The sequence below is a fragment of the Artibeus jamaicensis genome, unplaced genomic scaffold (genome assembly GCF_021234435.1).
Source record: "Artibeus jamaicensis isolate MK-2021 breed Jamaican fruit bat unplaced genomic scaffold, CSHL_Jam_final scaffold_847, whole genome shotgun sequence".
Lineage (NCBI taxonomy): Eukaryota > Metazoa > Chordata > Mammalia > Chiroptera > Phyllostomidae > Artibeus > Artibeus jamaicensis.
Window position 1 is genome coordinate 385,574 of NW_026522057.1, and position 27,991 is coordinate 413,564.

At 43.0% G+C, this 27,991-nt stretch overlaps 1 protein-coding gene and 1 pseudogene across 2 annotated transcripts; one reads left to right on the top strand and one right to left on the bottom strand.

The window, feature by feature from the left end:
* Positions 1-165: 165 nt before the first annotated feature.
* On the bottom strand, positions 166-27,989 carry NSUN4 (NOP2/Sun RNA methyltransferase 4). 2 transcript variants are annotated; one of them, XM_037149473.2, is made up of 7 exons: positions 27,851-27,989; positions 23,676-24,019; positions 18,168-18,322; positions 16,039-16,199; positions 2,155-2,279; positions 1,971-2,049; positions 1,473-1,561 (listed from the first exon to the last, which is right to left on the bottom strand). In XM_037149473.2, the coding sequence occupies exons 1-6, from the start codon at positions 27,941-27,943 to the stop codon at positions 1,983-1,985; spliced, it is 945 nt and encodes a 314-aa protein (XP_037005368.2). In that variant the 5' UTR covers positions 27,944-27,989; the 3' UTR covers positions 1,473-1,561; positions 1,971-1,982. The 2 variants fall into 2 exon arrangements, with proteins under 2 accessions (XP_037005367.1, XP_037005368.2); XM_037149472.2 differs by lacking the exon at positions 1,971-2,049 and having other exon boundaries at positions 166-1,561; positions 27,851-27,988.
* LOC119052466 (Y-box-binding protein 1-like) lies at positions 2,642-3,841 on the top strand (annotated as a pseudogene).
* Positions 27,990-27,991: the final 2 nt, after the last annotated feature.

Here is a 27,991-nt window from a genome sequence, read left to right on the forward strand (position 1 = left end):
ATAAAGATTAGCAGGAAGGGCATAAAGAACAAAAGGAGAGACAGAAGAGGAAGAGAAGGGATAAGGCAAGTAGGAAGAGCCAAGAATACCAGTATTCTTAAATTATGCACCCTTTTCTGCACAAGGACTGGTCTTTCAGAAAAAAATTAATAAAAAAGCAATATCTGTAAGTGACCACAAGCAATTTTAATGTCCCTTCTATAGTTACAAAAACAACATAATTAGCATACAAATAGTAGATGATGTAATGTTGCTCCCAAACCCACACTATGTGAGGCCTTAGGATGCTGGAGGAAGAGGTTTGAGTGATTTAGCATGTGCCAAACAACTGCCACAGGAGCTCAGCCACAGAACAGCAAAAAGGAAACAAAACAAAACAAAAACAGAATATATCAAGACATTAGGAGATTCCTAGGTGCTCAGAAAGCAAAGAAAAAGAGCCGCCATTCCCAAGGATGAGGCCTCATTCTCCTCCACAATCCCAAATGCTATGTCTCCTGCAGCTCCCTGACTACCCATCATAAGGAGCTAGAGGAATAAACAATAAAGAAACACACAAAAGCCCTGTGGCAGAGCAGCTTCCCCAGCTACAACAGGCAGTGGTACTGTTGACGGCAGGAGGAACAGCTGGAATTATTTGGCTCAGGAGAACTTTCTCAATGTAAGTAAGCAAATTATTAAGCATTGGCTTAACATTTTTAGTTAGTTGTTCCTTAAATTAGGTCATAAACCACATGGAGTAACTAGGTAGTCTTGTTTGGTCAAGACTGATCATGCAAAACTCACCTTAAGTATAAGAGGGGCTCTGTAAACCACACTGAGGTCCTGGGCATTGGGCACCTGAGAGTTAGTGCTCAGTAGCAGCAGCTGGTATAAACAGAACAGTACTTGGGCTAATATGAGGCCCCCAACCACAGCCTTAGCTCTATGGAGCTTTGACAATTTTATTGGCTATGCTTCTTCCCAAGTTTACAGTTTAAAGTGTGGGCCTGCTAATTGTCTCCTTCTTCTAAGCCCCCAGTGGGGCAGGAAACTTTAGTACAGGCTTAGAGATGGGAAGTGGGGAGTGGGGTATAATAACAGTTAGAAACTTGCTGATGCTCCACACTTGGATAGCAGGACAGAAAAACTCCTACTTCCTAGCACTAAAAACTACCTATAGAAAGACTTGAAGCATGGAGATAGAACCCAGAGATTATCTTTGCCACTGGTCTCAGTTTCGGGTGCTGCCATGGGAGTACACCGTTTGTCTTCCTACATCAGGGTTTCAGGAACATGGTGATGCTATTTCAGTCTACACATTTTGCAAAAGTACATAGGCCCAAAATTGGCCATGAGGTTTGGGATTACCAGCTCCCCAACCTGGCAGGATGGGAAAAAAGAGAATGTGTCCATGAAAAGCTTTCGGAAGTGAGTCAGGTCTTCCACCCGAACTTCAATGCTGTATTGATTGGCGAGCAGTTCAATGGTGCCTTGTACCACATACTCATTCTGTAAGTGTGAGAGTGAGCAGGTAGAATAAACAACGTAGCCTCCAGGTTTGGTGGCAAGGAGTCCAGCCCTGAAACCAGAAAGGGACAGAAACAGTGACTAGTGGGTTTCCCAGAAGTAAGAAGGTAACAAAGGAACTGGAAACATAACATGAAGGTTTCTATTGTGGGATGGGTAGCTGTATTGACAGCCTTTGAAGTCCCTTTCACAATAAAAAGTCATTCTCAAGGCAAAGAGCAACCCAAGCTTACTCCATGGGCTCTCCTTAGAAGCCTCCTCAAAATGATCCCCTGAGCTCTGGCAATAGTTTTGAACCAAACCCTGATGCTAGCTATGGATTGACTCCTTACCCCAACCCTATAGAACCTTGACCTCAGCAACTATTTTCAAACTTGTGCTACTTACTGGGACTGGGATGAGCATGGAGGTAAGTGAACATAAGTGAATTTGTGCAGCCCACCCTTCTATGCATGTCTTACCACATAGGGTTTTTATGTTCCAGAGAAGGAGCATCCCATGATGTCTGTCTCATCCAGGCAGATCCTCAGCCAGAAGACCCTAGTATGGATGATGGTCTTGGCAAGGGCTTCCAGTCCCCCAGGTGACCAGACCCCTAGAGGACTCTGGCATAAAGTTCTGAGTTTTTATAAATCTATCACTCACGCAAGAAGCTGCACCTGCAGCATAGGTAACATCTGCCGCTCCTTCTTCCTTGATCGCTGAAAAATGTTGTTCTCCTCCTCATGAAGGGCATGGCGGTCTGTGGTACAGGGCACATCCACCAGCACCTGCCCAGAAGTGTCAAAGAGTAAAGTATCACAGCTCCTTCCAGGCTCCTCTTCCTTAGACCAGGGCTGTTTTAGGCCCCTGACCCGGGGGTTTTACAGAGAGGTCCCTCTGCCCATCCTTCCATTACAGAGTACCTGACAAAGCTTCTCACCTGAACCTGGTAGACAGCTGTGAAATAATGAGTGGGTAAATAGTATGTTTAGGAATATTCATGGCTGGTCAAAAACTAAAACTAACACACAACAAACTATAATTAAATAATTGATATTAACCTAGGAAGAAGTCTTCAGTGCTTCAAAGCTCTGTCCTTGGTTTGGTCCTTAGCTATTTGAATAAAAACATCTAATTTACAGATCATACAATGCCCAGAAGGTAGGTAAATGAAAAATAGGATTAGGATTTAAAATATCTCATGCTGAACAACAATTAAAATAAATAAATTAAAATATATATTTTATGCTAAGACAATGTTATATCCAATATGGAAAAGTTTTAAAGTAAGAAGTGTAAAATTGGAGCTTGATCGGTAGCGGGAGCGGAGAGTGGACCCCGGATTGCCCTGAGCAGCCCCACCAGTGCTGCTATAGTTACCATCACACCCTGGGAGGACACCGAGCTGCAACCAGGAGCAGTGAGGCCGAGACCCAGCAGCTGCCTGCCGCCCTCACCCTCAGCGCTGCCCCACACTCAGCGCTGCCGCTGGCTCCGTGGGCAGCAGTGCAGGGAGCGGCGCCCCGGGCAAGCCTCACATCGGTGTTGTCTGCCTGTGGGACAAGAAGGTCACCACAACAAAGGTTTTGGGGACAGTGAAATGGTTCTGATGTAAGAAACAGATATGGTTTCATCAACAGGAATGACACCAAGAAAGATTTTTTGGACACCAGACTGCCATAAAGAAGAATAACCCCAGGAAGTATACCTTTGCATTGTAGGAGATGGAGAGACTGTGGAGTCTGATGTTGAGGGAGAAAAAGGTGCAGAGGCAGCAAACGTTACAGGCCCTGGTGGAGTTCCAGTGCAAGGCAGTAAATACACAGCAGACCCTAACCATTACAGACGCTATCCACGTCGCAGGGGTCCTCCATGCAATTACCAGCAGAATTACCAGGATAGTGAGAGTGGGGAAAAGAAAGTGGGATCGGAGAGTGCTCCTGAAGGTCAGGCCCAACAGCGCCGGCCCTACCGCAGGCGATGGTTCCCACCTTACTATAGGCGGAGACCCTATGGTGCAGGGAAAAGTGAAGGAGGTGTTGACAACCAGGGTGCTGGAGAACAAGGTAGACCAGTGAGACAGAATATGTATCAGGGCTACAGGCCAGAACTTCATAAGGGTTCTCCTCACCAAAGGCAGCCTAGAGAGGACAGCAACGAAGATAAGGAAAATCAAGGACAAGAGACCTAAGGTCAGCAACCACCTCAAAGTCGGTACCGCCACAACTTCAATTACCGACACAAATGCCCAGAAAACCCTAAACCACAAGATGGCAAAGAGACAAAAGCAGCCAATCCACCAGCTGAGAATTCGTCCAATCCCAAGGCTGAGCAGGGCGGGGCTGAGTAAAGGCTGGCTTACCATCTCTACCATCATCGGTTTAGTCACCCAACAAGAAGAAATGAATATGAAATTCCAGCAATGAGAAATGAACAAAAGATTGCAGCTGAAGACCTTAAGTGCTTGCTTTTTGCCCGCTGACCAGATGACTAGAACTATCTGCATTATCTATGCAGCATGAGGTTTTTATTATTTTTATCTAAAGATGTAATGACAAACATGTTCTTTTTTTTTTAATAAGCCTGGTTTTTTCTCAATACACCTTTAAAGGTTTTTAAATTGTTTCATATCTGGTCAAGTTGAGATTTTCAAGAACTTCATTTTTATTTTGTAATAAAAGTTTACAACTTGATTTTTTCAAAAAAGTGAACAAACTGCAAGCGCCTGTTAAAGGTCTTAAATTATTTTTTAAAAAAAGAAATGTAAAATCATTCATTTACTAAGAGCCTAATTTGGGCTAGGCACTAGAAACAAAAACAAAAAAGTTTTTTAATTGTCCTATATTTATGTTTCAAAAAAGTAAAATAATTTAAGATGTGTGAATTTTTAGTTAAACAGAAACTCCCAGTAAATTAATGACTCAAATGTTCAATATTCTGATGTATTCCTAGGCTGCATGAATTGACACAGAACCTACAGAATAAAAGAAATAATGAGCCCTGGCTAGTGTAGCTCAGTGGATTGAGTGAGGGCCTGCAAACCAATCAACCGCGGTTCGATTCCCAGTCAGGGCACATGCCTGGGTTGCAGGCCAGTTCCCAGCAGGGGACGCACAAGAGGCAACCATACATTGATATTTCTCTCCCTCTCTCCTTCTTTTCCCCTCTAAAGATACATAAATAAAAATCTTTTTAAAAAATTAAAAGGAAATAATGATGAGCTCTAGCTAGTGTGGTTCAGTGGTTGAGTGCTGGTCTGCAAATCAAAGGGTCGTGGGTTTGATTCCCAGTCTAGGGCATGTGCCTGGGTTTCCAGCCAGGTCCCCAGTGGGGGGCAAGTGAGAGGCAACCACACATTGTTGTTTCTCTCCCTCTCTTTCTTTCTCCCTTCTCTTCTGTCTAAAAATAAATAAAATCTTCAAAACAAAAAACACCTGTGACAATGACAGTATTATTAAGTGCTTTCTATATGCCAGGAACTGTGTTAAATGCATTCTTATTTAATCTTCACTTATGAAGTAGGCACTACTATTATCATCATCATATAAAAGATGAAGAAGCTGAAGTTTAACTGAAAGGTTAACCTGCCCAAATTTCTCCTGGTTACTTGCTGGTAAGTGATGGAGCCAGGACGCCAATTCAGTAGTTTGACTCGAGAATCCTAGTACTCAACAATACACCATACAATCTACGGATTTTAATTCAGTAAGAATTTTCTAACATCAGAGGTATGCAATCACAGAACCTTAGTGAGTCCCTGTCAGTGGAAGCATGTGAGCACAGTGTGTGAATAACGATGGCTACTGTCTGCCTAATCTTCATGGCCAGGTCCAGTGCTAAGGACTTTCCCTGAATACTCACTGAATCCTCATAACAACAGTACATAGTGGTGTTTCCTATCTTACAATGAAGAGGCTGAAGTTCAGCAATATCAAGAAGCATTCAAAAGATGAATTCATGGCAGCCCTGTGATACATACAGTAAACAGGTAAACCTGATGGCTGGAGTCACGCACTCTCCCTGTGTTCTGCTGCCTCCCTATCAAAAAAGCTGAATAGGGGATTTCTACACAATTAGGAAGCAGGTCTCTCACAATAGTCCAAGATGCTATAAACCTTGGTCTTTCTTTCAATTTCTTAGAGTGGGTGAGGCAGAACAATGAGAACAGATTAGGTAAAGGAGTCAGACGACAAAACAAAAACAACAGCAAAAACCCCACAAAAAGTCTGATAACACCAATGGTGGCAGAATATGAGGAAATCGTATTCATTAGCAGAATTGAAACTGATTTAACCTCCACAGAGAGTGATTTAATATTAAATGCAGGAAGATGGCGGCAGAGTAGGACAGAAAGGATTCCGCTGCCCCCCACACATGGAAGAAAAACCTGGCCGATCTGTGGAGGAACACAGCAAATAGCCTACAGTGCCCCAGCACATAGGAAAATAGGAGTCCAGAAATTGTAGTGGACACTGAAAGACCAGGCGGTGCAAGTCAATAAGGTCTGAGGGACCAGTGCAGAGGCAGCAGGCTAAGGCTGCTGCCTCCACCGCCCAGTCTGCCCTGGACTCTGGGAGCCGAGGGCCAGCAGCAGGGTCCTGGGGAGAGAGCCAGGTCATCAGCTCCCTCCCTACCTTCCAGGTGTGGTTTAAAAAACACTGGGAGAGACCTGTTTGCTTGAAGTGTCAGAGAGGGGAATGAGCACAAGGAGGCAAACACAGGGGCCTTGATCAACCATGGAGTCTGTGGTCCCCAGCTTGGGAGAACTGAGTCACAGTGTCAGGCCCTGACCCAACTATCACCGGTCTGGCTAGAGAATTGGGCTAAGCTATGTGGCAGGACTGAGTGGGAGAAAATTTTATTTTTTAATATATTTGATTGATTATGCCATTACAGTTGTTCTATTTCCCCCCTTCATTCCCCTCCACCCTGCACACCCCCTCCCCAACCATCCCCCCTTTAGTTTATGACCACGTGTCTCAAGTTCTTTAGATTCTATATTTCCCATACTATTCTTGCCCTCCCCCCTATCTATTTTCTACCTACCATCTATGCTACTTATTTTCTGTACCCTCTCCCCCCTTCCCCTTCTCCCACTCCCCTGTTGCTAACCCTCCATATGATCTTCATTTCTATGGTTCTGCTCCTGATCTAGCTGTCCTCTTAGTTTGCTTTTGTTTTAGGTGTGGTTGTTGATAACTGTGAGTTTGCTGTCCTTTCACTGTTCATCTTTTTTATCTTCTCTTTCTTAGACAAGTCCCTTTAACATTTCATATAATAAGGGCTTGGTGATGATGAACTCCTTGAATTTGATCTTATCTGAGAAGCACTTTACCTGTCCTTCCATTCTAAATGAAAGCTTTGCTGGATAGAGCAATCTTGGTTGTAGGTCCTTGGATTTCATGACTTGGAATACTTCTTGCCAGCCCCTCTTGCTTGTAAGGTCTCTTTTGAGAAATCTGCTGACAGTCTGATGGGAACTCCTTTGTAGGTGACTATCCCCTTATCTCTTGCTGCTTCTAGGATTCTCCCCTTCATTTTAATATTGGCTAATGTAATTATAATGTGCCTTGGTGTGTTCCCTCTTGGGACTCTCTGAGCTTCCTGGATTTCCTGGAAGTCTATTTCCTTTGCCAGATTGGGGAAGTTCTCCCATATGATTTGTTCAAATAAGTTTTTCACTGGTGGCTGTTCCTCTTCCCCTTCTGGTACCCCTATGATTCAGATGTTGGAATGTTTAAAGATGTCCTGAAGGTTCCTAAGCCTTTCCTCATTTTTTTGAATTTTTGTTTCTTCATCCTTTTCTGTTTGGTCATTTTTTTCCTCCTTCTGGTCCACTCCTTTGATTTGAGTCCCAGTTTCCTTTCCATTACTATTGGTTTCCTGTGCATTTCCCTTCGTTTCAATTAGTTTAGCCTTCATATGTTCCTCTAATTTGTGACTAAAATCAACCAGTTCTATGAGCATCCTGATCACCAGTGTTTTGAACTGTGCATCTGATAGGTTGGCTATCTCTTGGTCACTTAGAATTATTGGCTCTGGGGCTTTGAGCAGTTCTTGAGCCATAGTGTTTTGGTCTGTTCACACCCGTTATGTATGAGGGGCGGAGCCTTATATGTTCACCAGGGCAGGGTGACCCAGGTCGCTGGGTTGTGATGCTGTATGTGGGGGCAGGGTCAGAGAGGGACTATAGCGGTCCCCTCTGCTGCTTCCCACCACGGGGGCCTGTGTGGTCCATCTCACTGCTCGCTCCTTCACCTGTTTATGGTTTATCTGCGCGTGAATGTGTGACCACGGTCAGCCCTCAGTGGGTCTACCCACTACTCCACACCTGGGATCCACCCACGGCTGCTGACGCACCTGAGTCGCGCGCCTGGGTCAGTTCAGTGGATCTTTCCTGCCCGATCCTGCTCTGCTGCTGGCTCTGCCCCTCTTACCGGTTTGGCTGAAGGGTTTGTTGTTCTCAGACTTCCATATAGTTCAATTTTCTGTGGTTTGGCTGCGTTTTTGTTGCTAAAACTTTGTTGTTTTTAAACTTGGTTTTGCAAGAAGGCACAGTGCTGCCACCTACGCCTCCATCTTGGTGGAAGTCTCAAGAAATTTCTTCAAAAGTAAACTGCTTAGGGGATCCTCCTGCGACAGCCTCTGGGCTTACTATCCACCCAGCCTGGCAGGGATCCTGAGGTTGGGTGGAAGGTCTTGCATTCCCCATAGCACTGGGAAAGGTTCGCACCCAAGCCTGCAGGACCAGGGAAGCCTGGCCGGGTGTGCACGCCCGCACCCCAGCCCACGGAGGTGACTCCAGGGGAGAGAATGCTCTGAAGAGGACCTGGATTCCCTGGGTGGGGCACTGGGGAGAGGCACTGGTCTAGATCTTGGGAGAGTGCTTGTGAGACCAGCTGAGTACACTGAGAAGGGAGAAAGGTCACACCAACAGCCCCTCAGCCTGCTGTAGCCAGTGAGACCAGAAAAACCGGTTTGGCCAGCTGGAAACCAACAAGAGGTGTTTTTTGTTTTGGGGTTTTTTTTGAAGTAATCTTTTATTTTTTTAACTTTATTATTGTTTTATCTTTCAGTACCGTTTTCCTCTCTTTCCTTCTTTCTTTCTTTCCAAACTTATCATTTTTTTATTCCCTTCCACTTTATTCCCGTTTTTTGTTTTATTCCTTCTTCCTTTCTTTCCAAACTTATCGTTTTTTTCCCTCCCTTCCACTGCCTCCCCCACTCCCCACCACAAGTGAGACAAAAAACTTGGAACTGTGAAAAGATCAGAGTTGGACCCAAAGAGGGGGAATCTCAACAGTAGAGAGAGACAAATTTCACTCTGCTATACCAGAGAAACTACAAGTTACTGCATATTCGTATTATTATTATTTTTATTATTCTTACATCTTTTATTTTAATAGTATCTTTGTATTCCTCCTCTTTCTGTATAGTCTTCTTTGCCTTGGCTGGTTATACTGTATCATTTGACAGGTTTCCCCTGTCTCCTCATTCATAGTGTATTGCTAATTTACTGTCCCTCACTTCACCTCTGCTCCATCAACACACTATTGAAGGTCTGATACTCCATATTCTTGGTATCTCATAGATTCTGTCATATGATTGTTGCTCTAGTATTATTGTGAATAATAGCTGTTCCATACTATTGTAAATACTACATAACACCCCTCCCAGATCTTAACCCACTTCATTTGTTTCCTAAACTATATTACTGTAGTGGTTAACTCTATTCTCTCTCACACTACACCTATCTACTATCCTTTACTCTCACCTTACTTCAGAATCTAACCTCCCACAACCTCACTGATTTCTAGATCCAACTCACAATCCATCCCTCCCCAACAAGAGTCTTATCTTCTTTCCATCCTTTCCAAAAAGTGGCTAGTTGGGTTGAAGATTACGGTTATCACTATACATAGCCAAAGGATCTTTTATCTCTTCTCCACCGGCTGCTACTGTAAATATCATAGAATACTCTCCTGCTGTCTTAAACCATTTTGCCTTCCCCTCCAACTGATCACAGAAAAATAGAGTAGTGGGAAGCGGTGAACACCAGGATACCCACTGGAAGAGGAAACCCAACAACAAAGTAACCACCAACAGATAACAACAGAAGAAGGTGAAGGAAAAAGTGGAAACCACACAAACCTCAACCCAAGACCTATGTGGAAATACAACTAAATAGTGGAGAAACTACCCAGTACAAACAACTGAACAAGAGCAAAAGAGAATCCTCAAAATCTTGTACACACAGAAGAACTAGCTTCAACACAACCTACCCTCACCAGCACAACAAATTAAAACAGGTAGTGGCCAGAGGGACCATCAGTTCACCAGCTGGTGGGAAGTACCCACAAAAGAAAGACCCCAAAACAACCAAAACCCAAAGACAAACTCAGACCCAACTGAAAGGACAGCCCAAGACCAGTGAGCTGGGGAGATCAAGGAGACTACACCACTGAATCTCACAGGTACTGTACCACAGAAGTTCACACTATAAATCCAGGGAGCCAGAACAAATCAATTTAAGAAGCTGAAGCTAACAAGAAGAGTCTCACAAATAATGGGCAGACAAAGAAACAATCCCCAAATGAAAGGAAAGGAGGAAGCCTCAGAAAGAATGCTAAATGAAATAGAGGAAAGTCGGCTATCAGATATTGAACTCAAAGCACTGGTTATGAGGAAGTTCAAACAGCTCACAATGAGCTGCCAGAAACTACAGGGGAATTACAATGAACTCACTGCAAACTATACCTACATGAAAAAGGAAATAGAAACTATCAGCAAGGGCCAAGAGGAAATGAAGAATACAATTTCTGAAATGAAGAATACAATTTCTGAACTGAAGAACACAGTGGAAGGAATCAAAAGCGGGATCGATGAAGCAGAAGATCAGATCAGTGAGTTGGAGGACAAAGTAGAAAAAAACTCCCAGAAATAGCAAGAAAAGGAAAAGAGGCTCAGAAAGAATGAAGAGGAATTAAGAGAAATGCAAGAGAATATGAAACATAATAATATAACAATAATAGCAATACCAGAAGGAGAAGAAGAAAAGCAAGGGATAGAAAATCTATTTGAAAAAGTAATGATGGAGCTCTGGCTGGTGTAGCTCAGTGATTGAGCGCGGGCCTGTGAACCAGAGAATCACAGTTCGATTCCCAGTCAGGGCACGTGCCTGAGTTGCAGGCCAGTTCCCAGCAAGGGAACGTACGAGGGGCAACCATACATTGATATTTCTCTCCCTCTTTCCTTCCCTTCCCCTCTAAAGATAAATAAATAAATAATTTTTTTAAAAAAGTAATGATGGAAAACTTCCCTAATTTGATGAGAGAAAAAGTCGCACAAATCCAGGAAACACAGAGAGTGCCAATCAAGAGGAACCCAAAAAGACCACTTCAAGGCACATCATAATTAAAATGGCAAAATTCCAAGACAAAAAGAGAATCTTAAAAGGCAGCAAAGGAAAAAAAGGAAGTGACATACAAGGGAGCCCCAATAAGGTTAGCTGCTGACTTCTCAATGAAAACGCTCCAAGCAAGAAGAGAATGGCAAGAAATATTCCAAGTAATGAGAACCAGAGGACGGCAACCAAGGCTACTTTACCCAGCAAGGCTCTCAATCAAGATAGAAAGCCAAATAAAGAGCTTCCAAGACAAAAAAGAGTCTAAAAGAATACACCTCCACGAAACCATCTCTGCAAGAAATACTAAAAAGAGTGCTTTAAGGAAAGGAAGGTAAAGAGAGAGACAAAAAGAGAGAGAAACACAGGTATAAAAATGGCAATGAATAAGTACCTATCAATAATAACCTTAAACCTAAATGGATTAAATGCTCCAATCAAAAGACGTAGAATAACTGAATGGTAAGAAAGCATGACCCACACATATGCTGCCTACAAGAGACCCACCTCAGGACAAAAGACCTATACAGACAAAAAGTGAAGGGCTGGAAACAAATTTTCCAAGCAAACAGCCAGGAAAAAGTAGCAATACTCGTATCAGACAAAACAGACTTCAAAAAATGGGCCATAAAGAGAGACCCAGAAGGTCACTTCATAATACTCAAGGGAAGAATCCACCAAGAAGATATTAACATCATAAATATATATATGCACCCAACATAGGAGCACCCAAATATATTAAAAAAAAATCTTAGAGGACTTCAAGAAAGATATTGAATCAATACAATTATAGTTGGGGATTTTAACACCCACTGTCAAAAACGGACAGATCTTCCAAACAAAATATCAACAAAGATACTGTGACATTGAACAAGGCCCTAGATGAAATGGACTTAACTGATATATATAGAGCCCTTCATCCCAAAGAAGCTAAATACACATTCTTTTCAAATGCACATGGAATATTTTCAAAGACAGACTACATGATAGGACACAAAACAAGCCTCAACAAATTGAAGAAAATTGAAATCATCCCAAGCATTTTCTCCAATCACAGGGGACTGAAACTGGACATCAACCCCAAGGGAAAAGACCCAAAACGCTCAAATTCATGGAAATTGAATAGCATGCTATTAAACAACGAATGGGTCAAGAATGAAATTAGGGAAGATATCAAAAAGTTTCTGGAAACAAATGAAAATGAACTCACAACAACTCCAAACTTATAGCACACAGCGAAGGCAGTCCTGAGAGGGAATTTCATAGCAATACAGGCCTACCTAAAAAAGATAGAAACATTTCAAACAAACAACCTAACCCTATGCCTACAAGAACTTGGGGAACAAAAACAAAGACAGCCCAGAGCAAGTAGAATGAAGAAAATAACCAAGATCAGAGCAGAATTAAATGACATAGAGTCTAAAAACACAATTCTAAACATCAATTAATCCAGGAGCTGGTTTTTTGAACAGATAAACAAAATCGACAAGCCTTTAAGCAGGCTCATCGAGAAAAGAAGAGAGAGGACCCAAATAAACACAATCAGAAATGAAAGAGGAGAGATTACAACTGACGCCACAGAAATACAACAGACTGTAAGATATTACTATGAAGAACTATATGCCAAGAAATTTGAAAACTTAGGTGAAATAGACAAATTTCTAGAAAAATATAATCTTCCAAAACTCAGTGAAGAAGAAGCAGAAAGCCTGAACAGACCAATAACAGCAAATGAAATTGAAGCAGTAATCAAAAATCTCCCAATACACAAAAGCCCTGGACCAGATGGTTTCACAGGAGAATTCTACAAAGCATTTAAGGAACCGCTAACCCCTATCCTTCACAGACTATTAAAAAAATGCAAAATGATGGAAGACTCCCAAATTTTTTTATGAACCCAGCATCATCCTAATCCCCAAACCAGATAAAGACACAACAAAGAAAGAAAACTCCAGGCCATTATCGCTGATGAACACAGACACTAAAATCCTCAACAAAATATTGGCAAACTGCATTCAACAATACATTAAAAAGATCATACACCATGACCAAGTGGGATTCATCACAGGGATGCAAAGATGGTTCAATATTCACAAATCAGTAAATGTAATATATCACATAAACAAAAGCAAAGACAAAAATGACATGATCATATCAATAGACATAGAAAAAGCTTTTGATAAGGTACAATACCCATTTATGATAAAAAAAAAACACTCAGCAAAGTGGGAATAGAGGGAGCATTCCTCAATACAATAAAGGCCATATATGAGAGACCTACAGCCAACATCATACTCAATGGGCAAAAACTAAAAACTTTTCCACTAAGATCAGGACCAAGACAAGTTTGTCCACTTTCGCCACTTCTATTCAATATAGACAGTATTTAGAAGTTTCAGCCACAGTGATCAGATAAGAAAAGGAAATAAAAGACATCCAAATTGGAAAGGAGGAAACAAAACTGTCACTGTTGGCAGATGACATGATAGTGTACATGGAAAATCCTATAGACTCTACCCAAAAACTGCTCGACCTAATAAATGAATTTGGCAAAACAGCAGGATACAAAGTCAATATACAGAAATCAAAATCGTTTTTTTATACCAACAATGAAACAGCAGAACCAGAAATCAAGAAAAAAATCTCATTCGATATAGCAAAAAGAAAAATAAAATACCTAGGAATAAACCTAACCAAGGAGGTAAAAGACCTGTATGCAGAAAACCATACAACACTGAAGAAAGAAATCAAGTAAGACACAAACAAATGGAAACATATACCATGTTCATGGAATGGAAGAATTAACATCATCAAAATGTCCATACTACTCAAAGCAATTTACAGATTCAATGCAATACCTATTAAAGTACCAATGACATATTTCACAGACATAGAATAAATACTTCAAAAATTTATATGGAACCATAAACAATCCCGAATAGCAGCTACAATTTTGAGAAGGAAGAACAAAGTAGGAGGAATCACAATACCTGATACCAAACTGTATTACAAGGCCACTGTAATCAAAACAGCCTGGTACTGGCATAAAAACAGGCATATAGACCAATGGATCAGAATAGAGAGCCCAGAAATAAACCCAAGTCTCTATGGTCAATTAATATTTGATACAGGGGGCAGCAACATAAAATGGACTAAAAATAGCCTCTTCAACGAATGATGTTGGGAGAACTGGACAGCTATGTGCAAAAAAGTGAAACTCGAGCACCAACTTACACCATACACCCAAATAAATTCAAGGTGGATAAAAGACAAATATAAGCCGTGAAACCATTAAAGTCTTGGGGAGAACATTGGCAGGAGAATCTCAGATATTTCAGGCAGCAACATTTTTACTGATATGTCCCCTAGAGCAAGGGACATAAAGGAAAGAATAAACAAATGGGATCTCATCAAAATTAAAAGCTTTTGCATAGCTAAAGAAAACAGTATTAAAATAAAAAGAGAGTGAACTATATGGGAAAACATATTTGCCAATGATACCTCAGACAAGGGTTTCATCTCCAAAATATACAAAGAACTTACACGACTCCACTCTAAGAAGACAAACAACCCAATTAAAAAGTGGGAAAAGGACTTGAACAGACATTTCTCCAAGGAGGACATACAGAAGATCCAGAGTCACATGAAAAGATGCTCAATACCACTAGAGATCAGAGAGATGCAAATTAAAACCACAATGAGATACCACTTTACACTGGTCAGAATGGCCATCATAAACAAAGCAACAAACAACAAGGGATGGAGAGGATGTGGAGAAAAAGGGAACCCTAATGCATTGTTGGTGGGACTGCAGACTGGTACAATCACTATGGAAAACAGTATGGAATTTTCTCAGAAAACTAAAAATTGACCTTTTGACCCTGCAACTCCACTGCTGGGATTATATCCTGGGAACCCTGAAACACCAGTCCGAAGGAACCTGTGCACCCCAGTGTTTATAGCAGCACAATTTACAGGAGCCAAGAATGGGAAGCAACTTAGGTGCCCATCAGTAAATGAATGGATCAAAAAACTATGGTACATTTACACAATGGAATTCTATGCAGCAGAGAGGAAGAAGGAGCTACTACCCTTTGCAACAACATGGATGGAACTGGAAAGCATTATGCTGAGTGAAATAAGCCAGGCAGTGAAAGACAAATACCATATGATCTCACCTTTAACAGGAAGCTAAACAACAGAACAAACAAGCAAGCAAAATATAACCAAAGACACTGAAATAGAGAATAGGCAGACAGTGACCAGAGGGGAGAGGGGAGGGAATTTTAGGGGAAAAGGGGAAGGATTTACAGGAACTAGTATAAAGGACACATGGACAACAACTAAGGGGGGTGGAAATGGGAGGGAGGTGGGGAACACGGGGGGCGGGGGGTGGGCTGGGATGGGAGTAAAAGACAGAAAACTACTTGAACAACAATTAAATAAATTTAAAAACAAAATCTTAAATGCATATAGCTGTTATCTAGCAGTTATACTTCAAAAACATAAAACTAAAAAGGACTGAATCTCAGGATACATTATTAAGTGGGAAAAAAAAGCAAATTCATAGTAGTGAGTATAATATACTACCATTCCTATTTTTTTAATACACACACATTTATATTTGTATATGCACAAAGAATATATATTCAGTGATAAACAAGAAAATAAGTGATGGTCATCTGTAGAAAAAGGAGGTAGATGGTTGTGAAACAGGAATAAAAAGGAAATGTACTTTTTACCAGGTACCATTTTGTGCATTCTGAATTTTGTACCAATTTGAATATTAATTTGAATACTAATACTCAAAAAAAATAAAATGAGTTTATTCATATTTATTTTAATGAGGGTTTCTAAGTAACAAATTGAGTTGAGAAATAAAATAAGCCTAACAAACTTTTTTTATACTCAGACTCAAACTCTTTTTGCTGCTTTCTCTAATGAAGATAGTAGTAGCCAGTCATCCAGACTAAACTGACATTCCTGCAAATGACTGTTTTCTCCAAATCTCCATGGAGAGCTGGCCAGGGCCAGAAAGAGCACCACATGTTCACACATGTAGCTTAATCCTAGTGCCTCAGTGCCTGGAGTCAGGAGAAGAACAGATCCGCCTGGCTGGATGTCCCAGGCCAGGATTCACTCACCCGATCATAGGTGTCCCCTTCCAGTTCTCCCCACTTCCTGCCATCCAATGAGGTGACTCGAACTCGACTCTTATCTCTGATATCTTGAGGTACATAGCTGTGAAGGACCTTCTGAAGTCTGCCTGTTCGGGAAGTGGAGAGATCATTGGCAGCAAGATTGCCTGTGGGAATATAAATTTTAGGATTGTTTCCTTACTTCTGTAAAAAATGCCATCGGGCCCTGGCTGGTGTGGCTAAGTAGACTGAGTGCCAGTCTGCAAATTGCAAGGTCGCTGGTTTGATTACCAGTCAGGGCGCATGTTTGAGTTGCAGGCCAGGTCCCCAGTTGGGGGCATGAGAAAGGCAACTGGTCAATGTTTCTCCCTTCCCTCTCTTGCTGCCTCACCTCCCCTCTCTCTAAAAATAAGTAAATAAAATCTTTTTTAAAATAAAAAATAAATTTAAAATGCCATGGGAATCTTGATAAGGATTGCATTGAATTTATAGATGGCTTTGGGTAGTACAGATATTTTAGTCCTGGAGATAAAGAAATTTCCGAGGCCATGGCCTAGTGAAACACCGCACAAGCAAAGGCTGCAAAAAGAAAAGAAGGTGCCCAAGTCCCTGATGATTGTGGACCCTCCATACCAGCTCTCGACTGCTCACATCCCAGTTCCTTTCATGAAAGAAAGAAACTTTTCATCTTGAAGCCAGTTCATTGAGCTTTTTATTGTATATGATAAAAATTTAATCCTTATTGATTCACCATCTATCTTGTTCATTTTCCCTTTTGTAACAGACACAAGTTCAAGAAATATCTCACTGTGCTCTTAGTTCTACAATCAAAAAAATATTACTGCCCTGGCTGGTGTAGCTCAGTGGATTGAGCATGGGCCTGAGAACCAAACAGCCGTGGTTCAATTCCCAGTCAGGACACATGCCTGGGTTGCAGGCCAGTTCCCAGCAGGGGACACATGAGAAGCAATTATACATTGATATTTCTCTCCCTCTCTCCTTCCCTTCCCCTATAAAGATAAATAAGTAAAATCTTTTAAAATGTATATTACTGAAAGCTTCATGATAAATGCAATTGATACCTGACCTCAGAGTCAAGAAGTGAAATGGAAGTGGGAAGTGTGGTCAAAAACTACACAGTACATACCTTATTTAATGGGAATGATCGCTACTATAAACCAGTTTTAGTGTTCCCAAAGAAATATGATCCCAGGTTTGGAGGACACTCAAGGAAGTAAAAATTGGACTCTATGTTCAAGAGGAATTTGTAGTTGGATATAAACTGAAAACAGAGAATTTGGGTCCAGTTCTGGCTCTACCTTCAACTTACATAAAAGATTTAAGTTATTTAATCTCTCCAAGTCTCAACTTCCCCCTCCAGGAAATAAGAGGGCAGGACTACACTACTAAAATGGTAAGCCTTGGGCCTGTCACCAAGGAGTTCACAATCTTGAAGAGGGAGAAGATGCATATCCAGTAGAGCTCTGATGCAAGGCTAATAACATGCTAACAATTGCAAGAGTGATGCCCATGGCTGGGCACATAGGAGACAGAAGCACCACTTCTCAACTGGTCAGTAGAGATCATGAAGGAAGGCTTCCAGGAGGTGGCACTCTTGAGCTAAGGCTTGAAAGTTAGAAGGATATAGACAAGCCAGCTGCGACTGAGTAGGAGTATTCTAGAGAGAAAACATTCAACAAAGGGGGAGGCTAATTCGGGCAATAAAGAGTAGCAGGATATGGCCGAAGCACATAAAGCCTGGGGAAGAATAACATATAAAGCTATAAAGGGTCCCTGCAGCCAGATCTTATTGCTTTAGCTGGCAGGCCAAGGAAATAGAACTTAACCTTAGAGACAAAGTAAACAGATGAAAAGGAGTGAAAGTATCATGGGGTAGATTGACCAGGGTGCTACTTTAATCTGCCTTCAGAGACCTTGCTCTGCTCAGCAATCTTCCTTGGTCAAGTGACAGAGAAATAGAGGAAATAATCACCAATAGAAAAATATACCAGTTTAGTAAGCAAGCACTATCCCCACTCCAACCATAGGACCAGAGAACTCATCATATTCAGTGTGCCCCTGACTGAGTGAGGTAGGAAGCCCTCCCTGCCCCAGACACCAGCACTCTGACTTACGGCAACAACCAGTCTGAAGCAATGCTAGTGTCTTTCCCCCAGGGGCTGCACATAGGTCAAGCACTGTGTCTCCAGGCTGCAAGCCAAGGGCCAGGACAGGCAGCAAAGAGGCAGCATCCATCAGGTAGTAGTCCATGACACCCAAGCTGCCAAGCCTAGAAGAGAGAAGCGCACCTTATCATCAAATTCCAAGTCCATGCCCTCGAGGGTTACTGAGCTCTACTCAGCAAAAACTCATTTCTCAGACCCACACTCATTTATTTACTCACTCATCCATTCACCTACACAACAGTCAGAGTAATTCTCTTTTTTTTAAGATTTTATTTTTAGAGAGAGGGGAAGGGAGGGACAAAAAGAGGGAGAGAAACATCAATGTGTGGTTGCCCCCTGTGCACCCACTACTGAGGACCTAGCCCTCAATCCAGGCATGTGCACTGACTTAGAACAGAATCAGTGACCTCTTGCTTCATAGGCCGGCACTCAATCCACTGAGCCACACCAGCCAGGGCCTTTTTTTTTTTAAAGATATTATCTATTTATTTTCAAAGAGAAGGGAAGGGAGAGAGAAAAACATTGATCGGTAGTTTCTCACAAGCCCCCAACTAGGGACATGGCCTGCAACCCAGGCATTTGCCCTGACCACTGGAATGGAACCAGTAACCTTTCCCTTTGCAGGCCAGTGCTCAATCCACCAAGCCACACCAGCCAGAGCCAGAGAAATCCTTTTAAAACATAGATCAACTCACTCTAATCCAGCTCCACTAGCCATTTTGCTATTTCTTAATTAAGCATGCCTGCTTCTGTCTCAGGCTCTTTTGTTTGTTTGTTTGTCGCTGTACCTTCTGCCTACCATACTCTTTCTCCAACGATCCCTCATTTGTTTCCTCACTCCATCATGCTTCTCCTAAGAAGTTACCTCCTCAGAGAGGCATTGGCATTCCATGACTACTCCACCTAAAAAGAGAAGCCACCTACTTTTATCACCTGCTATCACTTCATCTTGCATTGTTTTTCTTTTTTCTTTTCTTTTTTTTTTGAAAAGGAGAAAACATTAAATTTATTTGGACTAAATTTAGAAAGAATAATGTTTATAACCAACCCTTGCATACATGAATATTTTTGTTAATATGCATTTTATCTTTTTTTAAATTAATTTTATTTAGTTATTTTTCAAGTACAGTTTTTTGCCTATTTTTCCCTTCCCAGCCTCCCCCGCCCCTTGCTCCCCACCTCCCTCCCATTTCCACCCCCCTTAGTTCTTGTCCCTGTGTCCTTCCTATTTGTTCCTCCAAATCCCTCCCCCTTTTTCCCCTTAACTTCCCTTCCTTCTCCCCTCTGGTCACTATCCCCTTGTTCTCTATGTTTTTCTTTTTCTTTAAAGCACTTACTATTCATTTTATATGTATAGGTGTGTGTGTGTGTGTGTGTGTGTGTGTGTATGTTCCCCCTCTATTTCTCCCTATCAGAATGAGGCAGAGATTTTTCCTGATTTTTTCATTGTAACATCCCCAACACCTGAAACAGTGACTGACATACAGTAGGCACCCAGTTTTATTGGGTTACGTATTGGGAGATACAAACATTTGTAGATTCAGAAAAGACTGCTATCAATTATGCCTGTCAGAGACCTAAGTTAAGTCTGATAAAGGAAAAGGCCTTCATTAGGTAAAAAATAAAATAAAGGAAAAAAACAGGAGACTTGACTTGGGGTAGTAAATATACAATACAATATACAGATCATGTATTATAGAATTGTACACCTGAAACCTATATCATTTTATTAACCAATGTCACTCTAATAAATTCAATAAAAAATTAAAATACATAAAAAAGAATTAAATAAAAAATGAAGAGAAGCATTCCAAGCAGAAGAAAAAAGAAGCAAAGGAAGAGAAGCATGCAAACTCACAGTCTTCCAGAAGTAGTGATAATCTGGTGTGGTGGAAATGCCAGATGCATGGCTGTAGCCAGGTAGCTTGGTTGGTTAGAGCATTGTCCTGATATGCAAAGGTTGTGTGTTCAATCCCCAGTCAGGGTACATACAAGAGTCAACTGATGAAAGCATAAAACAAGTGAAACAACTCTCTCTCTTTATCCCCACTCTCTCTCTTTCTTTTTCTCTTCCCCTTCCTCTCTCTCAAATCAATAAATAAAAAATTATATAAAAAATAAATACAAGGTGATAAGATTGAGGCTGGAGAGCAGATAAAGGCCAGGTTGGAAATAATCTTAAGCCCTTTGCTAATGAGTTAATATCTGTACGCAGATACCGGAAGTTCCAGGAAAATGATATGATCTGAAGTTTTAGAAAGCTAGGTGGTCTAGAAAGAACAAATTTAGAGATACTAGTGAGAAGGCTCTTACAAGAGTCCAAGTAAGAGCCAATAAGGCATGAAGAGAGGCAGCAATGGTATGATAGAGAGAGGGACAACAGACAAGGACCTAATGGTCACAGAAGGACTCCTCATTGCCAGACCAGCTAAAAAGGGCAACTGGCGGTACATCCATTCCCCATCCCTCATCCCCCATCCCCCTGCCTGAGACAGAGCTCACCATGGAGAACCACTGGAGTCAGACTCAAGGAGACAGAAACCTATTCCTTGCTGCCCTGACAGGAAGGCTCTGGGAGAAAAATATGACAAGACATAAGACATAGATCACACCACTGTGGGTCAGCTACAAAGAGCTGCATCCCAGGTTGTGAAGCTGTGACACCTCCAGCACTCAGAAATGGGCTCAGGCTACGAGGGGATATTTTCAAAGTTAAATCATGCTTGGATTGTCTGTGAAACTATGTGCCTCATGCCTCACGAAGGAGATGAGAAGAAAAGCATTCAACTGCTATCACGTCAGCACTGGCCCACAAAGCCCACTCTCCTCCAGTTCCTTCCTTTGGGAACCATCACTCCTTAACATTTTTTTAAAGTTCAGAGACAATTTTGAGAACATACTAAAAGCTACAGCAGCTTTCCAAAATAAGCACAACTTTTCAGATAATTTCAGGAGATCCCTGAATAAATATATCCTTGAATTCTTTTTTAAAAAATATTTATTTATTTATTTATCTTTAAAGGGGAAGGGAAGGAGAGAGGGAGAGAAATATCAATGTATGGTTGCCTCTTGTGCAATCCCTGCTAGGAAATGGCCTGCAACCCAGGCATATGCCCTGACTAGAAATCGAACCGTGGTTGTTTGGTTCACAGGGCTACACCAGCCAGGGCTATCCTTGAATTCTTGAATGGTTAAGATCCCCCTGACTTATAGGGAGCCCATCAAGACAAGAAGAAAAAAAATCCCAAACATATAGTGGTTGCTTCCCTGACTGCTTCTCAAGGTGTCCTTCCTGAGTAGCAGGAAAGCACCTCAGACAACTTAGGAAACTACATGGTTCTTATTCACTCCATGGTTCTGCCTAAAGCCAATGCCTCCAAATTCGTCCCGAAACCTGCACCAGTCTATCCGCCTTCCCCCACAGTGACTAAAATTATCTTTCTGAAGCACTACTTTGATGAGATTAATATCAATAGTAAGATACAGTATTTATGAGTGACAAATTGGAGGTATTTATACTAGGTGTTTTACATGCATCATTTCATTTAATCCTCACCACAACCCTATGAGGCAGGAGAATCCAAATTCCAGAGCCAGTCTGCCTGGATCTCAAATACAGCCCAGTTAGTTGCTCATTAGTTGTGTGACCTCAGCAAATTACTCAACTTCTCTCTGCCTCAGTATCCTCATCTGTAAAGACAATATCCACCAGATAGCTTTACTGTAAGGATTAGAGAAATCAATGTAAGTCAAATGCTTAGAATAGTGGTTGGCACACGGTACACTATAGTGTCAGCTATTACTACCATTATTTTGCAGATAAGGAAAGCAAGGCCCAATTATCCAATGCCACATGTCTACTAAATGATGAAGGCAGGATCCAAATCTAGGATTTCTTGACTCCAAAGCCTATGCTTATAACCACTGTGCATTATTGCCTTTCCCCTACTCAGAAACCCTTTCTGACAGCTCTCTAAAACAGACCTCAATTTACAGCAACATGTACTAAACAGCATGTGGTATGAAGCCACCTAACCCCGGCAACTCCAGCTATTTTTAAAGAACCCTGGGCCACCAAAAAAAAAAAAAACAACCCTCCCCCAACCTTCAAGATCCTGGCATTTAAGATTCCCACATATGGCCCCCATATACTTTTCCAGCCTCATCTCTTACTACTCTTAGGCATACAGGCTTCCTTCAGGCCGGTTGTTAGGACTATTGCAGAAGCTTCCTAAACATTTCTAGCCTATTTCTACCCTTGCCCCCCTCAATATGTTTTCCACACAGCAGCCAGAACAATATTTTAAAAATTCAAATCTAGTCATATCATTGCCCACCTTAAAATCTTTCAGGGTTCCTTCCCTCTTACCCTTAGAGAAAAAGTCAAAAATCACATATGGCCACAAATACCTTTATAATCTGGCTTCTGTCTGCTTCTGGAGCCTCATGTTTAGCCCCTTACCCCCATCCCATCCTCATGCCACCAGCTTTAACTCTTACTCACTTACTCAGTTTTCAAGTCTTAGCTTAAATTTCATGTCCTCAGAAAAGACTAGGTTATATCCCCTAATAAGACTTAATAGCATTTTGCGATTTTCCTTTGCAGTACTTAACAAAATCACAAATAGTTTTTTTTTGTTTTTTTTTAACAGCTGTCTTCCTCACTAAACTGCATGCTCCACAAGGGCTTGTGCACCAGTAACCCAGGCACTTAAGAATGCCTGGCATTTGGTTTACAATAAAATTTTGTTGAAGAAATCAATCCATCAGAGATCAATTCCACATTCTAACTAACGCTGTTAGTTAGATCTCTCCTTTTCTCAATATGTAAGGCACAATTTAGCATTTAATTACAGTCTTTTCTCATTCAACTTCATACATATCTGAGTATTGAATCACAAGACCAGAAGTTTTACTTTCTTTTTACTGGACTTATACTAATTCTGTGCCCCTAGGCAAGCCCCATTTCCTAGGCAAGTCCCACTTCTTCTTTAGTACCATGAGTTACTTTTCCTATCCAATTTGATGGGTGGTTATAAGGGAAAATGAGAAAGCAGTTGTAAATAATACACATTTTAACTGGACAAAGTGTTAGTAAATGCTCAAGTAAGAGGTGGCAGATCAGAAAAGGTTCAAAGTCTAGGTCCTAGTGTTAGATCACTTGAGTCTAAATACTACCTGTACCACTTGCTCTCTAAGGGACCTAAAGTAAACAAGTACCTTAACTTCTCTGAAGCTTAGTTTCCTCAAATGTGAAGAGGACCAATAATATCACCTGTGGGGGCTGTTAACAGAAGGAAAGAAGATAACATATGTACAGCACTTAGAAAAATGGCTAGCATGTATAAGTACTCATAAATATTAGCAATCTCAATTAAAGAAGGCAAGAGCTGGATCTCTTCCTGTCTACTTCCAGCAGTCACTCAGGACAGCCCCAGCCATGGCTCCAGATCCTACCTGGCAGGAGGGAAACGGCTGACATTCCCTCTGGTGAAAGTGAAGCATCGAAGGTTTGGACTGCAGGCCAAGGAAGCCGGGGATGGAACAGCCATTTGGCCACTCTCAGGCTCCAGTCCCCCGTGGGAATGGGCTTTATTCACAAAGTCCCTGGCACACAGTTGCTCCAGTTCAGCACTCACATGATCACAGGCAGCAAAATTATTGACCAGGGCACCATACTTCTGCTCTGAGAGGAGACTGACCCGGATTGATGGCCAAAGATCCCCAAACTGCACACCATAAGTCATGTCAAAATTCTGCAGAGCCAGTCGAGTGGCAGGAAATTTGGGTTCTGTGGCAGCCTAAAAGGGAAAGAACAGGATTACTGCTCTTCTAGACTTGCCTCTATCCACTTTGTTATAACCCTACCAATTCCTCAGATCTCTAAATCTGATGTGGATCCAGTAAGTGCTCACTCCTGCCTTTGGACCCTTCCTCTGCATGCCACAGAGAGAAGGGTCCTCTCTCCTCTGCATGTGTGGGAGAGAGAAGTGGTGAAGAGCTGGCCTTCTGTCTCAGGGTTGTGAGAGAAAGGAAGTTATAGCTCTCATGATAGCATGTGGGATCCACCAAGAAAGGGAGCATTTGAGTCCTTGGAATAAGAGGAACTTAACAGAATGGGAGCTCAGAAAAGGACTCTTGAGGAAAATCTACAGAAGATTGGAAGAAACTATGGAAGCCTTTGGGGAAGTTTCAGGCTAAAACAAAGGACTCTCTCATTCCAAACAGTTCTTCCACTTTTCTAAAGCATTTTCATGTCTCCTGTCTTATATGAGCTCCACAATAGATAGCTCAGTGGGAGACAAAAAGTATCAGCCTTCCACATTTGATGGAGATGAGGGCGACTTACCTAAGTTCATACAGTGGTGGACACCAAAATGTAATCACAGGGTGGAGGGTCATTTTGGGTGAGTTTCCAGATCCCAGGGAGGTAGGAAGAGGAGAGCTCATAGAAACCTTGAAGTATGAACCAAAATGGGTACTTCTAGGATAACTGCTATGGGGGTAGCAGATAGGGATACCAGTCAGGCTTGAAGAGCATGAAAGTAGATTAACAGGAAAATGAAGACCTCTCAGCTCAGGAGTCTATATGTTGGTCCTGATTGCCACAGCTGGGACGATTACTGGCAGTCTTGTTCCTGTGAATTTTGCCCTGGTCTGGATTTCTGGTTTGGTCAGAACTCTTATTCCAGCCCTCATTTCTTATTATGATAAGGGCTCTTACTCCGACTATGACTCTTGCCAAGGCGAAGACTCTTGATCTGGCTCCTGCTGTGGTGGGAACTCTTGCTCTTGCCTTGCCTTTCACCATGGTGAGGACTCTTGCTTCGACTCTGACTTCTGCTATGGACACTCTTGCTTCGGCCCTGACTTTTGCTACACCGGAGACTCTCACACTGATCCTCACTTTTGCTTTGTTGGGGGCTATTGCTCCGGCTCCGACTTTTGCTTTGATGGGGACACCTGCTCCGGCTCTGACTTCTGCTTGGGAGGGTATTCTTGTTCTGGCTGTCATCACTCTGGCTTTGACTAATAATAACAGTTGAACTACAGCTGGGATTAGTGCTACAGCTAGGATTAGTGTTAGAGCTGGAACTCATGGATGTTGGCAATGGACAGCTGTAGGGTATCTGGGGTGTCTCTTTAGGAGAGCCTTGAGTAGCCACAGAGTAGACATGAAGGCCACAGGGCACAGTATCAGACTGGCCCCGAGTTCGGGGGACAATGGGTAAACTTGAGGGGCCAAAAGGTGTTCTCAAAGGGATAAAAGAATAGATGTGGGTAGAACATGGAGGTCCTACAGGCTGACAATGGGGTTGCGGTGGGCCCCTGGGAGTGCCATGGGTACCACAAGGAGGCACCATGGACTGGTTATGACATTGGGGGGGATCTGTGGAACCAAAAAGTGGAAAGGGATCAGGGGTGGGGGGAACCACAGAATATATATGAGTACTGCAAGGGGCTCCTATAGTGGGTCCTTGGGGATGGCTCTGAGCATAAATACTGGGTAAAACAGGATCACAAGGAAGATGAATGGGAAGGGAAGTAGGAATAACAGTTTTGAGGGCTCTAGGAACCAGAGTAGGTAAGACAGTCCCTTGGGGAAGTTTTTTGGGGCAGGAATTTGAACAAGTTGTAGTGGATGTCACCTCTTGTATCGTCTCAGAGAGACCAGAAGGGTGGGAGGGAGGTGGAGGAGAGGCACTGACCTCAGGGGGCTTGGGTTGATCAGAAGGAGTGTTCTGGGCAGTGGTGACAAGGGAGTAACATCTGTGGGGAGCACATGGCTGTTTTAACTCTGGGGATTTGGGGCACTTCACTTGGGGGCAAACTGGGATAACGAGAGGGGGTTCATTATAGCTTCTACGGGGAGGTGACTGAGGTGAAGATATAAACTGATTACCCATGGGTGAAGGGAAAGAGAAGGCAGAATAAGGACAGTGAGAGGACAGGGGAGATGTTTCCTGGGAATATGAGGAACCAGAAATTGTGGCACCAGTAGAGAGGTAAGAGCTCCCATCAGTATCCCAAGAGAAAACTGACTCAAAGCAAGGCTTCCTGGGAGCCTGGGACTGGGATGAGCAAGAAGAACCAGTAATCCCAGGGGATAAACAGATGACACAATAAGGGCTCCCAGGGGCCGATGTGTGGGCCTCTGGGGGAAGATGGGAATCATAATTCAGGCCTTCCTCAGGTGAGCTAGAACAGCCAGGTGCATTTGCTGGAGAAGAAAGTGGAGAGCCACAATAATTTTTCACAAGGGGTGGATCAAGCTGTGGTTTAGGTTGAGAAGAGTCTGGAGGCTTAAGACAGCCTTGGTAAAACTGGCCAGTGGGTGGGGAAAATGCTGAAGGAGGAGGAGGATCATTATAACTTCTCCTTGAGGAACAGGGAGGGGACAGAGGGGAGATCTGTGCCCTGTAGTAAAGGGAAGGGGAAATTACAGGTCTAGATTCCATGGGCCGGTGAGTAGGGGGAGGTGAAATTGTGGGACCAGTTTCCAAAGGGACATGAATGAGGAGAGGAGAGGTCACTGGGCTGGTTTGTGGGGGCCGATGAGTGAAAGGAAGGTAGGTGACTGGACTTGTTACCAGGGCTGAAGGATATTCAGCAGAGTAACAGAGGTAAGAGTTCTGGTCAATATAAGGGGTTCGGCCACAGGGACGTGGTGTTCTCGGGGGGCTCGGCAAGCTACAATTAGGGCTCTGCAGATGGAGAGGAGGTGACCCCATAAGTTTGGACCTGTCAAAGCAAGGGCTCCGAGGGGGAGAACCCGAGCGGATAGACTCGCGGCAGTACTGCCTTCTGAAAAGTGGAGAACAGGGTTCAAAAGGACATCTCACCAGACGCAGAGGAGGTTGTGGGGGCGGGGAGAAAATCGGTTCGGGTAGGGAGCCGGGCGTGCCCGTTTTGGAAGGAGTACCAGGGTCACTGGAGAACTGGGGAGAAGTCAGAGGATGTGGAGAGTCGGTGCACCTTTTGCCCGGGTTTGGGGAAGGGCCGGAGGTATGGCCAGGGTGGTCGCTGTACCCTTTTCTGGGCGCCAGAGGCGGCTCGAGTGTGAGAAAGGGGTTGAATCCTTTCCCGGAGGGCAGCGGAAACCCAGAAAGGAAGGAAAAGTCGCTCTGGCATTCTCCGGGGGGTGAGGGCGGTCGGGCTGAAAGTTCCATAAAGAAAGAAGAAGAGGTCGTGTGTGTGTTGGGGTGGGGGTGGGGTAAGAAAGAAGGGGAGGGAAGGGAAAGGGGAGGAAGGGAAGTGGAAGGAGTAGAGAGGATCCAGGGGAAGATATCCGCGAGCTGGAAACTAGAGGCGGTAACGTAACCGGAAGAATGACGGCGGTGGTGATGACGTAACTTAGAGAGGCGGAGTCAGGGGGCTACAGACCTGACAAGAGAGTCCAAGACTTATGGCGAAATAAAGGGCTGAAGAGGCGCTGAAGATACAGACTTGATCGAGAAAAGCCTCCTGATGTCCCCTGAGGCGCGGGGGAAGAGAGACCAAAAGCGCTCCAGAGGGGCAGGAGTGGAGAACTTGAGTGTAGTGCGAAATGGAAGGGCCGGAGAAGTTTCTGGAGGGGCGGCCGACAGAGGCCAGTGTCACTGTTTCCTCCTGGGCCCCGGGCTGGACCTTACCCATTTCTTCTTATATCGATGTCTCCGCGGGACCTTTGCGAAATCCGCTCGCTTCAGCAGGTCCCGAACACCCCTTACTACCAGCGCCGCCATGTCAGCGTGCGCTGCCGGGTAATTCCGACCGGAACAAAAACGCGAGAC